The sequence below is a fragment of the Aptenodytes forsteri genome, unplaced genomic scaffold (assembly GCF_000699145.1).
Source record: "Aptenodytes forsteri isolate BGI_AS27 unplaced genomic scaffold, ASM69914v1 Scaffold80, whole genome shotgun sequence".
NCBI classification, from domain to species: domain Eukaryota; kingdom Metazoa; phylum Chordata; class Aves; order Sphenisciformes; family Spheniscidae; genus Aptenodytes; species Aptenodytes forsteri.
Window position 1 is genome coordinate 3033662 of NW_008795026.1, and position 21443 is coordinate 3055104.

Here is a 21443-nt window from a genome sequence, read left to right on the forward strand (position 1 = left end):
TGGCCAGTTGGGGTCAGCTGTCCTGGCCGTGCCCCCTCCCAGCTTCTTGTGCACCTCCAGCCTGCTCAGTCGGTAGAGCATGGAAAACTAAAAAGTCCTTGGCTCGTGTAAGCATTACCTAGCAACAACTAAAACATCGGCGTGTTATCAACTTTGTTCTCATCCTAAATCCAAAACACAGCACTGTACCAGCTACTAGGAAGGAAATTAACTCTATCCCTGCCGAAACCAGGACAAGAATGGTGCCCTTGGGCATGCAGATAGGACACCTCTGGTTTCTATCCCCTTTCTTCTACCAGGACATCGTACTCAGAAGTGGAGGTTCGAGATTACCTGTGGCAGATCCTCAGTGCCATTGAGTATCTCCACACACACAGCATCCTGCACTTGGATCTCAGATCTGAAAACATGATCGTCACCGAGCCCAACCTGCTGAAACTCCTGGATTTTGGCAATGCACAGTTCTACACACAAGACAAAGTCATTACCATGGACAAGTGCACAGACTATGTTGAAACCATGGGTGAGTACAGAGTTCAGTCACAGCAACCTTGGCCTTGTATGCAATCTGTGACAGACAGACAGACAGACAGAGCCATTGGTCAAAGCAGCAGTTGGCCCCAGCAAGCAAATTCTCCCAGGTGCTGCCCTCCAGGGGCAGCAACTCTATCCCTACCGAAATCAGGACAACGTGACCCACCAGCAATCTTCACGTGGTGCTGACGCAGGTCCTCGGTCCCAGCAGCTCTGGCTGTCCCTAGCATGGTGCCTGACTTGAGCTATACAAGAGCAGGTCGTATTTCTCAAGGAGGGGTGCTGGGTCCCCACAGCACCTGTGGCAGGAGGCACTGCGGTCCTGATGGGTACCTCAGATGCCAAAGCCCAGCTCTGGGTGCAGGCGCCAGTTGTAGATGTTGTGGAGGGACACGGCGCGGAGATGATTCCTCCAGTGCTGTCACCCGCTGATCAACACCAGGAAAGGCAAAACAAAACCAGGGAGGTCACACTGAGCTCACGTTTCCTGCCCACGCTCTTACACAAGCAAAAGACGTTCCTAAAAGCCTGATTCAAGCCTCTGGCAGGATGGGAACTGCCTGCGGTGGAGAAGAAGCTCCTGTAAGTGCATTTTCTGCTTCTTGCTTGTAGACAAAGCTGCGTGAGAAACCTGGAGAGGTTCTCTTTGCTTCTTGAAAGTTAGCCAGCTCGTAAGCGCTGAAGTTCCGGCAGACTTAGGATTAATTTCTGGGCTCAGCCCATGTTGCATCCGTTAGTTCTCCGCTACGAGCTATGGGATGGGGATGTGAACGTCACTGCCAGCGTGATACGGAGGAGGGAAGACGTGGCAGAGGGAGAAAAGGCATCTCGGTGGGCTGGAAGAGACCCAGAAATGGAAATTTTGGGGATGGCTCATCCTGATGTGAGTGCAGAGGGTGTGTGTGGGGGAGGTGTTTAGGCGTCTTGCTGGGTATTGCTGCGATCAGAAGGGTGGGCAGCTTTCATTTTCTCTTGAAGGCATACAGTCAGAACTGCATATGGCTATGGATGAATTTCTTCCAAAACATGAAACAGAAAAAAACCCGCTCATTCCCAGAAAAGTCTTTTTCTGGCACTCTTCCGTGGCAGACCTCTGCTCTCCGCAGCTGCTCTGTCTGAAGTGTCCCACAGCACTCACGAAAGAACTGCGAGACAGCAAGAAAACATTTCAATCCAGCTCAAACCAGATTTTCTTTTCTTTTCAGCCACCTGGAATTGCCTGGAATGGATATTTAAGCAATTTTAGACACGGGACCGCAACAGGTACGTCCACAGCTTCACCCCTTACGGCTGCACACCCACAGGCATCCTCAGCACCCCGCTCCAAGCCTTGAGTGCTTTGCTTAACCCGCTTGGGGTGCAGGGGCTCCCCTTTCCCGGGGTGTTTGTGGGGAGGGAGCCGTCCCTAGAAGGTGCAGAACCACCGTGGGGTATGTCCTCCTCGGGATGTGTAGCACAACCAGGGACAAACAGCTTCATTGCAGGTCTCTTGGGCTATGGGAGAAACAGGTCCTTGGGGAGAGCAAGTCAAGAGTGGCTGAAGCAGGGAACTACACAACCATGCCTGTTTTGGGATTGCTGGAAAAATGAGTCCCGGGGGGGGGATGGTGGGCAGCTTTGGCCATGGCTGAAAACCGGTGTGTTTTAGGGCTGGAGGAGTATTTGCGCTGTTCTTCCCTGTGACAGCCCTGGTTTGCTGTCAGAGCCTGGAGATTAGTCTTGGTTTTTAAAACTCACATTAACCTTCATGGCACTGACGGGAGGTGGTTCAGGCAGATCCCATCTTCCACCACAGGCGATGGGCTCTTCAGCGATGGCCGTTGCCCAGTTTGGGTGGCTTTTGGAAGATGAAACCCCCATAGTGTTCTTGTGTGGGGTTTTTATTCTGAAAATCAGACTCCAGAAATAGGAAGCTCTCCAAATCAGTCACCGTTTCCTGAAATCTGGGCTGCAGCTGTCTAAACACTGACGCCAGCCTGCAGTCCACACAGCCCTTGCCCTCCTTGGTCAGCAGGGTTTCAACCCATGCTTCACCTCACGCAGGATCGACTCCAGCAACATCCTTCCAGCTAAATCTAACCTCTACCTCTAACCTGGATTCAGGAGTTGATTCTGGTACCTACGTGTCCTTACCGTGGATGAGGCTTTGAGCAACCTGGTCTAGTGGAAGGTGTCCCTGCCCATGGCAGGGGGGTTGGAACTAGGTGATCTTTAAGGTCCCTTCGAACCCAAACCATCCTATGATTCTATGTTTCTGTATTTTCCACTTACTAATATCTTTTACAAGAATCCATGGCTTTGTGTCCTCGAGTTGGCACGGAGAGGGGTCAGTGTCCTACCAGGAGCAGTAGGCTGGGAGCAGCCCCATCAACATAAAGGTGCTGGTGGCAGGTTCTGCTTCACCGAGAACTGAGGTGCCGCTTTCTCAGTAGCGACCTGGGTGAATCTAAAGCAGCTCACAGCGAGGTTTGGTGGTGGATTTCCCATAATTTAGAGCAGAAACTTCCTCAAAGCTTGCAGTGGTGTCAGGAGGAAGTGGTGAGTTATGTCAGAGGAGGCCGTGCTCATTTACTTTCAAGTTTTAATGTGTCAGAGTAAGGAAACCAGAATGATGGGTTTTTTATATGTATGTGTAGACAGCTGTCCCCATGCTGTAGGCAAAGGCCAAAGAGTGCGGGACACAAAATACTTATCAGAAGGTGGCAGAAATTTAAACCTACGAACTAGAGGAAAACCCTCCACGGTGTGATATTTGTCTTTCTTGAGTGGATTGGAACAACATTTTGATCCCCTTCACTTGTCTTTTGTTCCTAGGCAGCCACTTGTCAAACGCAACTTCAAAGGTGGCAACAGCAACCACCACTGCCACCTTGCTGGATGCTGCCAATTCGAGCGACTACCCGTACGAGTACTTGGACGAGGAGGATTACATGCAGCATGGCCCCTGCACAAAAGAAGAGGTACTCTCCTTTAGCAGAGTATTCTTGCCATCTTTTTACACCGTGGTCTTCCTGGTTGGGTTGGCCGGGAATGTCCTCCTGTTTATTGTCCTCATTATGTACATCAAGAAGAAAAAGAAGATGACCGAGGTGTATCTGCTGAACCTGGTGGTTTCAGACTTCTTCTTGCTACTAACCCTTCCTTTTTGGGCTCTGCACATTGCTCAGTGGGTGACCTGGGACATATTGTGCCCGGCCTTAAATGCCATGTACACTATGAATTTCTACAGTGGTATCTTTTTTGTGAGCTGCATGAGTCTGGACATGTATCTGCAGATAGTTCATGCTTGCTCTCCTCGCAGCTCCATGACACGGAGGAAGTCCATCTTTGTCTTGGTGGTGGTATGGGTCCTTTCCATACTTCTCTCCATTCCTGATGGCCTCTTCACCAGCACAAGGCAAATCCACAACAAAACCATCATGTGTGCCCATGATTATGGCCAGAAACACTTATTTTGGAAAGTTGTCTTCCGGGTCATTCAAAACATCCTGGGTTTCCTTTTTCCCTTCCTCTTCATGGTGTTCTGCTATTCCCGCATAGCGTGTGTCCTCACCATGTCTCGGATGCCTGGCTCAAGGAGAGCACTCTGCTTAGTCTTTACTCTGGTGGGTGTCTTCTTTGTCCTGTGGTCCCCTTACAACATTGTCCTCATCCTTCACTCCCTGCAAGATGTTGGTGTGATCAGGACCTGTGAAAGCAGTAGGCAATTGGACTATGCCATGCAGATCACAGAGAGTTTGTCCTTTGTCCACTGCTGTCTCAACCCCTTGCTCTATGCTTTTGTGAAAAAACGATTCAGGTTATATTTATGGAAGATCCCCCGGGCCATTTTCAGGAGAAGCGCTTTCTTTGACATGCAGCCTTCAGAGACAAGCCAGTCTTGCAGCAGATACGCAGCTGAGATAGAAATGTTGAGTATCACAAACGCATGATAAATATTTACATTATTTGCATTATGTGTATGCCCTCTATGCTGTATTTTACTGGTCCTGGCCACGCAATGGAGTTGCTGTGAGCCCACAGCACTGCGTAACCAGATATTTCATCCTACCGCCAGCATCGAGATGAGGATTTTCCACGTTGGGATTGGAAAAGTACACAAGATTCGTTTCTGTTATAACTGGAATTATTATAAAAGGATTGCCCTGGGTTTATGCTTGTGGAAGAAGCCCAGCTCCTGTCTGGAGTATGGGAGGCATTAGTGGAGGAAGGAGCAGCTTATTCAGACGTTGTGCCCTTAAAAACGCAAACTGAAACTTGTGCAGAACTTCTCCCCCATAGATCCCAAAGGGTCTGATGGAGGAGAGTGATCCCGTTATTCCTCCAGCTCGTGGTGTGGGCTGGGGAATGGATTTGCCACGCTCATCCATCAGGCCAGACACAGATGGCCAGAAGCCCAGCGTGGGGGGTGGCTTTGCTTCTCCTGGCTTTTGCCATCTGCCAGGTAGATGTCTTCAACTGGGCTCATCTCTGTGTCTACCAGGAGAGACAACGGGAGGAATTAGGCACCTTTAAACTGGGTTGTCTGACCAGCGGTGGGTTTCTCCGTTATGATGAGCTGTGCCACACTCACGTCTGCTGAGCAGGAAACTGTGTCTTTCCGAGGGACAGATCATTGGTTAGAGATCAGTTCGATCATCAACTGAGCTGAGATCAGTTCGGTCAGCAAAAAAGTTCAAACCAGTAACAACCAGTGAGAAAGAGAAAATAATGGGCTCAGCAGAACAGTGGTGGAGGTATTTGCCTTCCCAACGATCCGTTTTGACAAGATAAAAAAGATCCATGGATACCATCTTTAACATAAATATTGGCTTTGCAGTACCACAGAGGGGGAGCATGGCCTTCAACAGAAGAGCACGGATAGCTGTTAGCCAATCCTTATTACCCAGTGTAGCTTTAAAGTTATTAGTTTGCTGACCTTTATTTAAAAGTACCATTCACCCCAAATACTCTTGAAACTTAAATGGGCCCTTTCCAGCCTGGAAACCTATTGAGCATGGGAGTTGCCTAGAATTGTACAAATAAAATTAATAATTTAAAAGAAAACACTAATTGCCTTAATTTTATTGCTAGACAAGGTTACTGGACCAAGAAGGGCTTTGAGTTGATCTGGAAGGGTGTTTTCACTGCTGTTATTTTTCTTGCCGACATTGCTACAGCGTAAGCAGTAAGCAGCGTAAGCCAGAATAAATATTTAGCTGATGTTATGATGTGGCCTTCACTCCACGGGTCAGGTCACTGGGAGGGAATGTGGAAGGGGAGAGCAGGAGAGATCGAGAAGCAGAAGGGAAAATGGGTAAAACTGCCGGGTACAGGGGCGGGAGCAGGAGGGCAGAGGGTTGGACGTGCTCCGCTGGCTGGAGGGGACACAACTGATTTGGAGCTGCCGAGCATCGGGTGTGCATGCATCGGCAGAGAAGAAAGTGCTGTCGTCCATCTGGGTGCCGCTGCTCTCCAGCCGGGAGGTGGGCTTGGCCATTTGTAGACTCCGGACTCATCTGGTGCAAAGCAAATGCAACTGATTCAAACCCTCATTGCTCACGGGGGGAGCAGACCTGCTTTGCTTTGCCCTCGTACGGGTTAGCAGTGCTTGTACTGTTCGTTGGCAAAGCACTTATGGGGCACTGTGCGTTGGAGAACATCAAGATGTTGGAGACCTTTCCTTCTCTTGCCTTTTGAGACCAAATTAGCTCAGCTGTAACCCCCTTCCCTTGGTCCTGAGCAAATTTCCAGTAGCATTTCCAACATCCACTCTTCCTCTCATTTTTTCAGCCTGCAGCACGTGTCCATAGCCTGATCTTAAAGGCAGAAATTACTGAGTGAAATTCTCTGAACCCTCTTTTTTTTTTTTCAAAAACTGGGCTCCATGCAGCCTAGAAAAGGGAATTTGCTTGAGCTGCTGCAGAGCACACGCCAAAACCCATCCGCCTGACACAGCAGCCCGTTACCTCCAACTTGATTACAACGTACCTTCCACCTTAAAATCTCTGTTCATCAAGGGAGAAGTACACACTGGAGCGTTCCACGGGGGAAAGGCAAACACTTGCTGCCAATGGGGACAGAGGTTGTCAGCTGTGCGCCTGCATATCAGCCACTGGATGGGAATAAAAAGCACGTTCCTGCCCCAGCCTAGCTCTAGTCCAAGCTCCTGGACGGTCGCAGAGCTCTCATGGCGCTCTGGGTGATTCTCCTCTGTACCTTGATAGCGTCGCTGCTGGGTGGGCTCTACCTCCTGGGCACGTTTCGGAGACGGAGACCTGATGAGCCGCCTCTGGACAAAGGTACCATTCCCTGGCTGGGTTACACACTGGATTTCAGAAAGGACAGTTCAGCGTTTCTAAAAAGGATGCAGAGAAAACACGGGGATATTTTCACGGTGCTGATCGGAGGCTATTACTTCACCTTCGTGATGGACCCCTTCTGCTTTGGAGCCATCGTGAAGGAATCACGATCTAAACTAGACTTTAGGACCTTTGCATCTAAACTGGTCTGGCAGGTTTTTGGCTACAAGCCCATCGAAGCCAACCATAGCATAATTCATGCATCGAGCACAAAGCACCTGATGGGAGACGGACTCACTGTCATGACACAAGCCACCATGGAGAACTTTCAGAAGCTGATGCTTTTCAATCTGAGCTCAGGAGAGGAGAAGCGAGTGTGGCAAGAGGATAGCCTCTTCCACTACTGCTACAACATCGTCTTCAGAGCCGGGTACCTGGCTCTGTATGGCAGTGAGCCACACCAAGGGGCAGATAACAAGGAGAAAGCTAATGAGCAAGATCGCATCCACTCCAACCAGGTGTTCCACGAGTTTCGGAAGTATGACCGCCTCTTCCCTCGCCTGGCCTATGCTGTGTTGCCTCCCAAGGACAAAGTAGAAGCTGAACGGCTGAAGAGGCTTTTCTGGAGCATGCTGTCCGTGAAGAAGAGCTGGCAGAAGGACAATATCAGTGGGTGGATAAGTGATCAAGACCAGCTTCTGGCAGAAAACGGTGTCCCTGAGTACATGCGGGATCGTTTCATGTTTATGCTCCTCTGGGCATCCCAAGGCAATACGGGCCCAACTGCCTTCTGGCTCCTCTTGTATCTAATGAAACATCCAGAAGCTATGAAGGCTGTGAAGGATGAGGTAGATAAAGTCTCAAAGGAGAACGGTCAGGAAGCGAAGCCAGGGAGCCCACCAATTAACATCACTAGGGACATGTTAAACCAGACTCCTCTTCTGGACAGTGCTCTGGAGGAGACCCTGAGGCTGGTTGCAGCCCCCATACTGGTCAGAGCTGTCCTCCAGGACACCAGACTTAAGACGAGCAGCGGGACAGAGTACAGTCTCCGCAAAGGAGACAGGGTGGCTCTGTTCCCGCACATCTCTGTGCAGATGAACCCAGAAATTCACCCCGAGCCTCACGAATTTAAATACAACCGCTTCGTAAACCCAGATGGCACCAGGAAAGATTTCTACAAAAATGGGAAGAGGCTGAAATACTTCAACATGCCCTGGGGGGCAGGGGTATCCATCTGTCCCGGGCGGTTCTTTGCTGCCGCTGAAATTAAACTGTTTGTGTTCTTGATGCTGAGTCACTATGACCTGGAGCTGGTCAACAGAGAAGAGGAGATCCCAGCAATAGACACCAGCCGCTGGGGATTTGGGACGATGCAGCCTGTTCGCGACGTTCAGTTCAGATACCGGCCACGCTTTTGATTTGGGTAGTCCTTGTTGCGTTGTTTATTCTGGTGTTATCTGTGAAATACATTGCATGATCCCATGGTTATTAGATCCGTGCAGCGCCAACACTGATATGATCTTGTTTGCTTAATTGTTATCATGGCTTTTCTCTTTACCTCCTTCACATGTATCGCTGCTCTGTGTCTCCGGTTATTGTGGTGGTGGGTTATGTGATAAAAGCTCATCTGCACACCCACAAAGGAGCACAGAGACACAAATAGTACCCTGCCAAGCTACTCCCAGCCCCATCACGGGGCCATCAGCCCATCAAAAGCCCATCTGCACAAGCCCAGAGGAGCACAGGGGCTTATTGGCAGGTGGGAACCCAAATTAAGGACTTCCAAGGAATGAGTATTTTGTCCAGGTCCCTCCCAGGACTGTCCCAGCGGAGCCATCAGCCCCACAGTCCTGGTGTGAGACCCGTCGAGATGCGTCATTGGGAGCAGCTCTCCGGATCACCATCTGGACTAAGGGGGATTGCTGTCAAGGGAGGGGGGACATCTTATGGCGTGCAGGGGAAGAGCATTTTGGGATTGCACGGGATTTATGGTGGGATGTTTAGGGGAGGAACCAAAGGTGGGAAAAAGGAGGGATTTAGGTGATTTGGGGTGGAAAATAGACGTGTAAAGGGCTGGTTGTGTGTAAATAGACAGCTGGTCCATACACTTGTCTAGTCACACCCTGCACCTGATCAGCACAGTCTGTCCTATTGTCTTATTAAATTCCTTTCCTTAAATGCAAGACCGTGAGTCAGAGGGCCCGTGTGTCCGTGGTGCCGGCAGCTGGCACTAGTGTGCGAGCGGGTGTGCAAGCAAAGATCAGGCCAGATGAGCCGGCAAATAAGTGAAGTGGCCTGGGAGCCTGGGGGTGAGCCCGGCTGCACGCCAGCATTGGGACCGCGTTATTTTGTTGATAGCTCCTTACCGACACTTTTATTTTCCACATGAAGTATCATTGGCAGGATGGCATCAGCTTGTAGTAAACCCCTGAAAGGTCGGGGAACGACAAATATCCTCGCCAGAGACCTAAGAATTTCCTCGGGGTTTTCAAATTGTCTTGTCTATAGTCTCCTTCTTGTATCTGATGAGATCCCCAAAGGGAGCAGAGGTGGGATGTACATACCACCAAGGACATACCGACAGCTCCTTCCCGTTTCACGTTTAGGAAGCGGACGGATCTTGCCGATCTCATTTACCACGTCAGTGAGAGGAGAAGGGAGTTGCAAATGTCACTAATAACCTACAGTACCATTTTCATGTATCTCTGCGAGTTAGGAATGCATGTGGTCACCTGCCTTTCCAGGGCTGCAGGAGGTTGTGCCTTCAAGCCCTGTGTCTTGTGTGCAGTTTCTGGGGATAAAAAAAGCTCTGTGTGTGTGTGTGTGTGTGTCTGGATTCATCCCACCGACTGTAACACAGCTGGAGTGTGGGTACGTACAGCTGAGCCAGGATCCCCCGCAGCACCAAACCAGCTCCCTGCTTTAACCCAAATCATTGCACAAGCCCAGAAATTTTGGACTCTGCCTGCTGGCTGGGAACAGGTCTGCCCTCCTGCGAGGGGATGGCTGGCTGGGGTGCAGTGCCTGACCCTTGGTGGGGGGTGAGCTCCTAGCGTCTTGATGGTCCTCCACCCTCCCCTCGAGCCCCATGGGCCAATGGTGTTCTCAGAAAATGCCTATTGGAAAGTGCCACCCCCCCCTCCAAATTTAAACCCCATCCTCTGCAAAGGCCCAAGGAGGCTTTAAGGAATGGGATGGGGTGATGGGAAGGGGCTAGAAAACCAAAGTGGGGTATGAGAAAACAACCTCAAACCCTTACGGGTTACAGCCACTGTGACCTTATGAGCCCCCAAACATCTCTGTTTTATCCACTGGATCCAATGCAGGATAAAACTTTGCCCTAAAGCTCTGCTTTGCTTTTTTTTCCTTCAATAATTAGGGCTCTGACAACATCAGTCCTTACAGAAGTTAAATCACAGCCTTATCTGTGCAGAGGACAGTGGATTGATTTTTAACGCTGACGCTAACCTTGGACTTTGGAGATTATGTATGACCAAGGAATGAAACTCAAACATTTTCATGTGTGTCCAAACATCAAAGCCAGATTCTGCTTTGCTCTACAAAGGACAGGGTTATGTTGTAACTGCATGGTGAGGGCAAACTGTCCCGTATTGCCAGACTGAGCATTAGCCCAGACCTTGCGGTGGTGGAAATTCAGGCAGAAACTATCAAGCAGCTGTGGCAGAACCAAGGAAAACAAAAAGTACCTGTAACTGCACGAGGCTTGACTGTGACAGTTAATATTCCCATTAACAATTCCAGCACCTTTTCACGACTTCCATGCTCCCTCTACGGCTCTCACCTCTTTTTTGTCATGTGTGATTTCATTTCTTTGCTCTGCTACCAAGAATTAAGCTGGAGCTCTTCCCACATTCTGGCCAATGGTTTGATCTTTGCAAGCTCCAAACCATGCCCAGGAATGCCTTGGGATAGCTGGGCAGGTCAGAGCCGCAGTGACATCCAGAGGCCAAGTGATGTCCTCACTCCAAGGCTCTAGCAAGAGGATTTTTTTGTGTGGGTGGTTTGCATGAAGGTTGTTCACTGCTAATGCACAGTGTATATTTGGTGTTACCACTTGTAGGGACCCCAGGTCAGGGTTTAGGGGTGAGGGATGGGTGCTGCACAAACGTGGACTGGGCTTGGGAAAGGGATATAAAAATAAGGACAATGACAGTGATTCAGCAGAAACATCTGGCTTTACTTCCTTGTCAGAATGGTTTATTTAACTGAACGGTATTGAGTCTATAAAAGACTTCAGACATGCTCAAATGCATGCAGTTGTGAGAAGCAAAAAATAAAATAAAATAAAAAAATCATCACTTAGAGTCATATATGGAAGAGTGTGAAAGCTCCAAATGAGTTAATCTGCAATTAAGATTTATGCTTAGATGGGTTGTCCCCTGGCACTGAGCTTTCCATCCCAAAGTGTACCAGCAAGAGTAAAGAACTAGCCTGTGCCAACGGAAACCTTACTGGATTTGTAAAAGAAGTTAAATGGGAAGGAATCCAGGGTCCTGAAAAGCTTATTGGGCAGCAGACCTCATGGCAGTGTCTGTCTCGTATAACTCCTCTATCCCCCAAGAGAACTGAGCATGGAGTCTGGCCCTAAATCTTGGTTTTCTCTTCTGTAGTGCATAGTGAAGACATTATTACTTTGACGTTCAAAGCTTTGCAGTCTATTGAGTCCGTGTCTGCTCTCCACAGCACAGTGAAAGCTTCTCTGCTCTGTTACAGTTCCTACTCTGCACACCACGCGAGGGATGGAGTCATGATGCTGCACACTTCAGATTGGAACAATACCGGTTAAATGTGTTGGAAAAGACCACCCCTGGCTAAAGAGCATCACTTCTAGTGTTAAACTGTAATGCATTAGGGACTGTTTTCCTGTCCTCGTTCCTCTAAACACAGCCAGATACGGCTCTGAGAAAGCCTCCGCTTGCTGCTGCTTGTAAGGAAAATTGAAGAAACTCAACAGCACCAATAGATACATCATTCACTTCAGAGAAACTCAAAGGAACGCTGAGGTTATAAGTACAAAGCAATGACACAGCTAACACCATCCATTGCAAAGGAAAGCAGATTTTGGAGGAGAAAGAGGAACATGGAAGTTCAGGATTTTTTTTAAGGATTAAAACACGCAGCATTTGCCGGTGACACTGCTGCCATGTCTCCTGGTAGATGCACTCCCCAGAGAAGAACAGCCAGGCCTCAAAGTGGCAAAGTCTCTCGGTGGTACAACATCTGCATGTAACGAGGTCATGCTCGCTATTGTGTTTGCTGCCTTTACTGTCCGGCGGCCAAGTTATTCCCAGCAAGTGACGGCGTATGCCGAAATACCCTGTGGCAGGCAGGATGCAGTGATCCACACGCAATGAAGCCAGGAAAGATGGGGGAGCATTTTTGATGGGGAGCAAAGCAAGGCTGCAATGAACCGCTCACACCACTGCCTGACAGCCTTAGATGTGCTCAGAAAAGGCTTTCTGCACAAGCCCGTTTTAGCCCCGCTTGCGAGGAAAGCCATACAACTAAATGCTCCATGTGCCGGCATCCTGGCCACGGGGGACATCTTTCCCAGAGGTGCCCATACACCAAGTCACAGCTTGGTTTCTCCAAGAGTTGTTTCTATTTGTTTGGTTTTTAACACATTTTTAAGAGAATTGATGCAGATGCAGTCAGGCAGGTGAGGGGTTACTGTAAGATCCTATGTGATGGGTGAGTCTGTCATTTAGGTCTGACAGGAGACTTCAAATACGTGCTCCAAAAAACAAGTTCTGTGGTGTTTTCAAACCTTGAAACCTTTGAGGAGCTCGGCCAGCTCTGCAGACACGACAGCGCAGGTGCCCATGGAGAGCTGGTGAACTTCCATGGAGCCACACAGCTCATTGAGCAGCAGGCTGGGCTCTAAGAGATCAGGAGCCGGGCCACCCAGGTGGAGCAGCATATGGAGTGTCAGCTTGGGCCCCAGGGGGAACAGTAGCTCTGTTCAAGCTATGACCTCTTGCAGGAGTGGGATGAGGAAGATGTGCAACTTATCAGTTACTGGAAAGCCCCATTGCTGTTGCCCTCCCTGTACACACCTCGTGCTACAGGGTTGAGCTACAAGGCTGCTTTCACGGAGACTGGCTCTTCTTGTTTCTTGTGAGTTTCCTCACAGAGTATGAAAAGCCCTGGTTAAAAATCTCCTTGGTGGTACCACTGTCACACACGTAACACATATACCTCCTCCCTCTGCAGGCTTTTGTTGCTCCAGAGCTAGAAGAGCTCTCCTCTAGCCCCGTGTTTAATCTCAGGTCAGGCCCCATGGGGATGGTGGAGAACTTGGCCAGGTAAGCGACGTGCTGAGCCTGGCTGCTGATGGATGCTAGCAGAGTCCCACCACTCCAGCCTTGTGTCTGGCACTTGGCAAAGACGTGGGATCACAGGACAAGTCAGGTTGGGAAGGAGCTCAGGAGGTCTGTAGACCAACCTTCTGCTCAAAGCGGGGTCAGCTATCGACTCAGGCCAGGTCTGCTCAGGGCTTTATCCAGTTAGATCTCTACATCCAAAGCCTGAAGATACATTGTTGTCTAACATCAGCCCCAAAAAAGTGCTTCACTTTTTTTTTCCCATCATAACTGGTCATTGAATTCTTTCGGATTGGAAGCAGGTGAGAAACCCACCAGTCACTCAGACCTTGCTGCGGTGGTCACTGTGGGACGAGCAGTGCAGTAACATCTGAAAGCACGTCTGGTTATCACGTCCTGGGGCCAGGGGCAGAAGTCAGTGCCCAGCATTTGCACGCATGGAGTCTTTCTGGCCTCAGGGAAGGATTTGCAAAGCTGCTTGGGGCTGGTAGCTAGTCCCATTCAGAAATGGCTACGCAAATCTCTCCTGCTTATCCCAGGAAGCGTGCAGCCAAGTGACACACATACTGTCAAGTTACTGCTAGTCAGCTGGGCCATGTTAGGTCTATATTTCTGTTCTTACCTTGTGGCAATGCACGTAATGTGCATTAATTTGCTCAGTTATGCTAAATCGCATTCACGGGGAGCAGTTACCCCAGCTCAGCTGATGCACAGCAACTTGGCAGGACTCTTTGGTACCAAACACTAAGTACAGAAGGGGAGAGGGAGACAATTCATGTCTGTCGTTACATCCACGTCACTGTGCAATCATGAGGCCATACTTGGAGCACAGCAGGCCCCTTTTCTTTTCCCGTTCGGTGAGGAAATTCCTCAGTTTGGTGGTAGGGAAGGTAACCAGTGCTTGCTGCCTGTTGTCCAAACCTGTCTCCTGGAGCCATGGGTTCTGAAGGCACTCCGAGGCTGACGGCCTTCCCCTAGGACAGACAAAGGTGAGAAGGTCAGTTGGGGATCCGTGCAGGGTGAGGAGGCTCCTTGCAAATGGAGAGAAAGAAGGGACAATAGCAAGGATCATAGAATCATAGAATAGTTTGGGTTGGAAGGGACCTCTAAAGGTCATCTAGTCCAACCCCCCTGCCCTGGGCAGCAACATCTTCAACTACAACTACATCAGGTTGTAGTACGTCAGAGCCCCGTCCAACCTGACCTGGAATTTTCCCGGGGGTGGGGCAGCCACCACCTCTCTGGGAAACCTGTGCCAGCCACCACCTCTCTGGGCAACCTGTGCCAGTGCTTCACCACCCTCAGAATTGCTTCCTTCTATCTAGTCTAAATCTACCCCCTTTAGCCTTTAGGCCATTCCCCCTTGTCCTGTCGCAACAGGCCCTGCCCTTTTATAAGTGCCAGTACCTACTGACCCTCAACCCAGTTAGAACTGCTGTTCTGCATATTCTGTTCGGGAACCTGCTTTATTGTTCTAATCATTGATGTTCTCATGAATTAGGGCTTTAATTTGGATTCCCCCCTACAACAACCTTGGAAAAGCCAAGCTACCTATTAAAATAAACAGTCAGCCTGCATGGCAGTAAATTCCAAACATTTGCTGCTGTCACCCAACCTGGGTTTCACCACAGTACCGGAACATTTTTTGAACTTGCACACCAGAGCTACATGACCAGAAAAATACCGAAGCACTTCGTTGCTTAGAAGCACTGTGGAAAAGCCCTCTTTCTATGCAAGATTTATGAAATCCTTGTTTAAGACTCTGTCCTCTCCTGTTTATTGACATCACACAAGCAATGCACAGGACCACTGACAAGAATGGCAAGGATAGCATAGGTCAGGATGCAACAGAGTATGCCCACAATCTGCTTGCCCTACACTTGCTTCAGACAAGGCTGTCACCCTGCACGAAGCATGGTTCATTTTATTTTTAGAGTTCTGCAGAAATAAGCTTTCCTGCAGAATATACAGTTTCCTTATGGTCTGACAAAATAATACGAACATCGACCCTAAGGTGGGCCAGCATATTCCTCTTTCTTTTCCATCTCTCACAGATGAGAGATTAATTTAAAAAAATAACAAGGCAAGAGATGATAAATATTGGTATGATAAATCTAGGAACAAAAAAACCCACACTTCTCTCTAAACTGGTCATTTTTCCTGTTCTATACCTCGGAATTTCAGCACGCTGAAAGATACAGACTTACACAGACTAGATCGAACACAGGGCCTTCCTAAGGCTCACTGGTAACACATGACACCAGGAGGGCAAGTAAATTAACAGCTGATGAATGAAACCCAATTTCTTCTGATAAATACGCACTAAATCTCAATACATAACTGCACCACCCATATAGCCAGCGTCCGTTTTGAAACAGGAAACTCCACCCTGCCCTCCTGAGAAATGACAAACAATTTGGTGTTTGAAGATCACTTTATCCTTTTAAGGTAACATATATTCGAGGCATTGTTATAAAGTAAGTGATAAAATCAAATTTATCATCATTTTAAGATTCAGTACTGTTACCGTTGGGCAAAACTTCACCAGCAAAAAATAAAATGGATTTTTAATGAATGGTGGGACATCAGATTTGAACATATAGTTCATTTACTTTTCTGCTATATGAACTTTTAAAAAAAATAATTTTTTTGATATGTAGTTAGTCATGAAGCCTCTGTTACAAAAAGTCAGAATAATTTTAATATCACTTTCAAAGCTAAGACAGCAAAAAGGATCTTGACCAAGAGGTACTTGAGACTGAGTCCCTCTTCCTGACTTCTGAAAAGGCTACAGACAATCTCTCTGCTACTATTAAGTGCTTTTATGCATGCCCCTAGCCAGCTTTCAAGAAGAGTTTTGGCTTCCAGAGTGTCTTCAACAAAGGCTTAAGCACTCGCTGGTAAAGACTGAGGCAATCGCTGGTAAAGACTGAGGCAAAAAAGTCATTGAGTTCCTCCACCTTCTCTGTGTCCCGGGTAACCAGGTCTCCTGTTTCACTCCGGAGAGGGCCCACATTTTCCCTCGTCTTCCTTTTATCCCCGACCTACCTATGGAATCTTTTCTTGTTGCCCTGGACGTCCCTGGCCAGATTTAATTCTATCAGGATCTGCACCAACTGTGCTGTTGGGAGCGCAGACACCATCTTACCAGGGATTTGCACACAGCGTGCTCTGGAGAAAGGACACTGCTCCCCCGGAGAGACCCGCGTAGCACCGCGTGAGCTTCACTTTCCCCTTCCTGGTCGTTCTCAGAAACTCGCAGGCTACGTCAGAGCTGACGGGGTAGTTGGCACTCAACCTGCCCCAAAAGAAGAGAATTGATCAGCATGAAAGGCATCACTTAAGATACTCCTTCTCCTAGGACTTTGCACCCAGCAGTGAGAGGAGGGTCATGATGATGCACAGAAACATCATATGGGAAAACAAAATCCGAAAGGCCACTGTTCTTCTGTGGGTTTCCTGACTTTGGCTGTTTTTCACCTGGCGTAATTTGAATTTTCTTGTTAAAGTTGAGGCTTTTCAGATGAGGCTGAGTGAGAAACACCAGCAGCTGCTTTGTTGTAAAACAGCCTTAGTCTACTTGGAGACATCGCTGGGACTGGGCGTCCTTGCACAGTGCAGCCAGCTCCGTACTCTCCATCACACAGACTTCTGCGGCATTGCCAAGGAGAGGGGGCACAACTGAGGTTAACTCTCTGAGTCAGTGCATCTCCCCTGCTTGATGACTATGAAATTGCACTTTTAAAGCTGCTCATAGGGTAAGGAAAGGCAGACTGACTTACATGATGAAGGCTGTGATCCCGATGGACCATATATCAGTCTGCGGGAGGGCTCCTTGCTCTGTCAGCAGTTCTGGAGCTAGAAAAGCAAATTGGTGTGAGCCAAGCTCCCCTCCAATGCAGAGACCAGCACAAAAACAGTGGGTACTTTCATGCTTTGCAACCTTCCCAAGAGTGAAGAAGAAAAAGCTCCTAGTACAGGGAGCTGACTGAGGTAAGACATCGTGGGTGATGACTGCAATGAAACCTTGAGAACATCAGGCCACATGGCAGTAATACTATACCCCTGAGCTCTGGACACATGGATGCCAGCCAGAGCGGTGTTGGCTGTGACCTCTGGCTTTGTCCTCTGTGGTCTGCAGGTGGGTCGGCTGTCACCACTAGCTGCTCCTGCAAACTCACACTGTTGCTGGAGGGCAGCACCTGGGAGAATTTGCTTGCTGGGGCCAACTGCTGCTTTGACCAATGGCTCTGTCTGTCTGTCTGTCTGTCTACCACAGATTGCATACAAGGCCAAGGTTGCTGTGACTGAACTCTGTACTCACCCATGGTTTCAACATAGTCTGTGCACTTGTCCATGGTAATGACTTTGTCTTGTGTGTAGAACTGTGCATTGCCAAAATCCAGGAGTTTCAGCAGGTTGGGCTCGGTGACGATCATGTTTTCAGATCTGAGATCCAAGTGCAGGATGCTGTGTGTGTGGAGATACTCAATGGCACTGAGGATCTGCCACAGGTAATCTCGAACCTCCACTTCTGAGTACGATGTCCTGGTAGAAGAAAGGGGATAGAAACCAGAGGCGTCCTATCTGCATGCCCAAGGGCACCATTCTACACCCACTATCATCCTCCCCTGGATGTCTAATCCCATGAGGCCCTTGAGAATCGAGAAGAAACAACTCTACTCATTTAGCAAATCTATTGTATATGGAGAGGCTGGTCCAGACTGTGGGTCAGGTTGACAGATGCAAGAGGTTCAGGAGGTTGTAGAGCTGCACGTCAGAGAAAGCAGTGGTTGTGCAGAAATCAAAATGCAGATTTAATGCCCTCCATTCTCTCTCCTTTAGTCAGCGGATTTCAGCAGATCCATTTTCTGCCATTGTGAGAAACAATGTGCAGAAGAAATGAGGCTTCCTGAACCACAGTAATCTCCTTGTTATGGGAGAGGGGGTTTCATATCAACTACTGTAAACTGCCTTCAACATCTCAACTGGGTGGCCCTGAATTGTCCCTACCCCAACCTTGTAGGGAACTTAAGTAATTTTTTTATGTCGCAAGAAGTTGCAGAACAAATGCATTACAAATCCCGTGTGCGACGACAGCACACTGGAAGAGATGGAGAGAGATGATCCAGTTTGTCAGGGGAAAGCAATAGGTGTTTTGAGCCCTACACCAGCCCTGACTGGAAATCCCTTCCCTCCACTTGTTATTACCGTAATGCCAAAGAGTGGAGTAGCTCTGGTCCCACGCACATCTCCTGGATCAACACTAAGTGCCGTGGGCTGACGTAGGCTCCCTTCAGCTGAGCTATGTTTGTGTGGTGAAGCTTCCTCAGGACTTGGTACTCGAGGAGCACAGTCTGCTTGTCCTCTTGCCAGTAAGGGATAATTTTAGCAGCTAAAGTCTTGCCGCTTACTTTTTCCCTGCACTGTCGGACGATGCTGAAACGCCCCCTGGTACAAAGGAACACAAAGGCAAGTTAAGCTTCTCTGCTACTCCTGGAAGAGCCAGGACCTTCTGTTCTTTAAAACCACCAGGATCCCATGCTGTGTTTTTCATCCATGCCCAACGTTGAGTTATTGCATCTATTGTCACAGTTTGCACATCCTCCTGTGTCTCTAAATTGTACAGTCACTTTAAATTGCAGGAGTGAGAGCTTAACTCCTTTGGAGAGAGAGAGAAGGTGGCTCATCATGTCTTGAGCAAGATAACTACCCCCTGCAGGCAGCTGCCTCTTTCTGTTGGCAACAGAAGCTGGTGCCTATCTTCTAGGCAGAGAACGTTGAATCCCAACCCCGTGTCTGAAACTGGTAGCTGCAAAGGTTGATGCAGCAAGGAGAGGAGCCTTTGTTAGCCCTGGGCTCACTTCACAATATACTGAGGGGCTGTCCTGGTGCCCGGCACAGACCCTTTTGCTCTCCCAGAAAATCCACACCTGAATCCTACCAAACCAAGATGAAGATCACTCAGCCAATGATCTCAGGTTTATATGTATTGCTGTGGAGGTGTTTTCAACAAAACACCGTGACACTAGGTGAGCAGTGCATTTATAAAAGTGACTTTTCTAAATTCCAGCCACATGCGGCATTGCCCTCTGGCTGGTTGAGCGCTCAGTTGGTTTCATTACCTTTTGATCTCCATTTGGAAGGCGTAGGTCTGGTAGGTTGGGAAAGGCTCGGATGGTGCGATTATTTCGCTCTCTTCTTCAGTAGCAGCTGATGGGAAGTTCTGCATTGCAGCACGAAGCTCTGCAGAGAGAAAGTGACAGGGATTACATGGGAAAACACCTCTGTCTGGAAACTGGAGCCTCTCTGAGCCACCCTCCGCTATCTAAGAACAACGATAAAGGCGACACCAGAGCTTTCTCCAGACAAGTCTGCAGGTTGTCTCCCAGCTGTGGCACCCAATGCTATTCGAATGCAACAGATTCTAGACTGCCCACCCAGTAATTCCCTGGTGTGACCACCCCAGACTATGAGGTGGATTGTATGTTGTGTCCTATGATATCAAACGTCTCAGCCACTGGTTCTCGTCTTCTCACATAACAAGTCATCAGGGCATGGTAAGACACTGACAAAGAATTAGAAACTTCTTTTAGTTGGATATTTCAGGGCGGCAGCTGAAACTTGTTGCTCTGGTTCTGGCATGTGGTTGTGTCCGAGTGCTCCCTGAAATATTAAAGCATCCCTTGACACATTAAAACATCTGCTTGGAAATGCGGTGCACATTGAGATACGTTAATGAATCCTGGGCCAAGGGAAAGCAGAGGATTTAAGGTGAGTTAAAAATATCTCTGTGAACTGATTTTTACAGAATGATCCTCTCCACTGGGAGGAAATTCCAGTTAGACCATCCTTCCACTTCTTGGCAGACAGGATACTTCCTTTGCTACAAGGACGTGTTTGCCGTGGGGTTATGGATTTCTTAATTTTAAAAACATGTGAATAGTACAAAGTATTCAAACAGATGAAAAAAAAATAGTAAATCGAGCTTTCTTTACTTCAGAGACAAAATACAGCTGAAAAATGCACCACAGTAGGGCAATAATTCCCAGTAGCAAACACCAGAACACATAAATTAACGACTGAACTTAGGACTGAGTCCATAACGAAGAGCAGGTCCAGGGCTTTCACCAGTGGCAGATCTATACCAATAGATGAATGCCTCCAGTAACACATCCATTGTCCCAGACCTGTTTCCTCATGATCTCACATCAAAAACTGAGTGTCTTCAGTGGGTAATCTACAGTTTCCAGATTTTTATTTTATTATTATATTTTTATATATGTTTACATATCATTTATATTTACGTAGTGTTATTATTTTATTATTCATTTGTTATATATTTACACATATTCCCCTAACCGTGTCCAGAACTAGAAAATAATTTACTTTTAAATAAGAAAGCCAAAGAGGAGGAAGCCCTAAACCACCCTGAGCCAAGTGGAATTGGCCTTGATTCACTTGCTCTTGACTTCTGGACCCGCATCCAAAAGGGTGCAATCGTTTTGATGCAGGAAAACCACAATGCTTTCCTGGCATTTGATCTTACCTATTTGATCCTTCCCAGTGATTTCCACTTTGGCAGACGGGTCGCTGTAAGGGCCCATTCCGGCTTTACTGGTGCAGGCTATCCTGAAGCAGTAGATAAACCCCTTGGAGAGATTTTTGGCATAGTAGCAGCAGTCAGCGATGTCAGAAGCAAGAGTCACCCACTCCCCATCTTAACCAAGGAAAGACAGAAAAGAGATGAGGACTCATTTAAGATGGTCACACCGGGGTGTTTTTTGAGTTTTGGGGTTTTGTTGTTTTTGGGTTTTTTCCATCAACTTTACTTATGTGCTGGGAATATGGGGAAACAGTGGAATCTCATAGAGTGAAGGAAAAACTGACTTGCTATGGCCAACTTTTGTGCATGGTGCTGCTCGCTGTACATGTGCCAAAGCTGCCCCTCTGCTCTGCTCTGGTGAGACCCCACCTGCAGTGCTGCGTCCAGCTCTGGAGCCCTCAGCATAAGAAAGACATGGACCTGTTGGAGCGGGTCCAGAGGAGGGTCACGAAAATGCTCAGGAGGATGGAACACCTCTCCTCTGTAGAAAGGCTGAGAGAGTTGGGGTTGTTCAGCCTAGAGAAGAGAAGGCTTTGGGGAGACCTTCTTGCAGCCTGTCAGTACTTCAAGGGGGCTTATGAAAAAGATGGGGGCAAACTTTTTAGCAGGGCCTGTTGCGACAGGACAAGGGGGAATGGCTTTAAACTAAAGGGGGGTAGATTTAGACTAGATAGA

At 48.3% G+C, this 21443-nt stretch overlaps 3 protein-coding genes across 3 annotated transcripts in view; 2 read left to right on the forward strand and 1 right to left on the reverse strand.

Annotated features, from left to right (window-relative positions):
* Positions 1 to 5556, forward strand: part of ACKR2 (atypical chemokine receptor 2) — a 6954-nt gene extending 1398 nt beyond the window's left edge. Inside the window, exons 2-5 of the mRNA XM_009275980.1 lie at positions 300 to 523; positions 1272 to 1417; positions 1740 to 1797; positions 3349 to 5556. Coding sequence (XP_009274255.1) covers positions 300 to 523; positions 1272 to 1417; positions 1740 to 1797; positions 3349 to 4466 — 1546 coding nt within the window. The 3' untranslated portion in view covers positions 4467 to 5556. The remainder of the gene's footprint in view (positions 1 to 299; positions 524 to 1271; positions 1418 to 1739; positions 1798 to 3348) is intronic.
* Positions 5557 to 6688: 1132 nt separating this feature from the next.
* On the forward strand, positions 6689 to 8236 carry LOC103896167 (5-beta-cholestane-3-alpha,7-alpha-diol 12-alpha-hydroxylase). Its single transcript, XM_009275950.2, has one exon. The coding sequence runs from the start codon at positions 6704 to 6706 to the stop codon at positions 8234 to 8236; it is 1533 nt and encodes a 510-aa protein (XP_009274225.1). The 5' UTR covers positions 6689 to 6703.
* A 2763-nt stretch (positions 8237 to 10999) lies between these two features.
* Positions 11000 to 21443, reverse strand: part of OBSCN (obscurin, cytoskeletal calmodulin and titin-interacting RhoGEF) — a 214003-nt gene continuing 203559 nt past the window's right edge. The window contains 7 exon segments of the mRNA XM_019471183.1: positions 11000 to 14136; positions 16311 to 16460; positions 16945 to 17020; positions 17487 to 17710; positions 18374 to 18613; positions 19288 to 19408; positions 20712 to 20882. Coding sequence (XP_019326728.1) covers positions 13959 to 14136; positions 16311 to 16460; positions 16945 to 17020; positions 17487 to 17710; positions 18374 to 18613; positions 19288 to 19408; positions 20712 to 20882 — 1160 coding nt within the window. The 3' untranslated portion in view covers positions 11000 to 13958.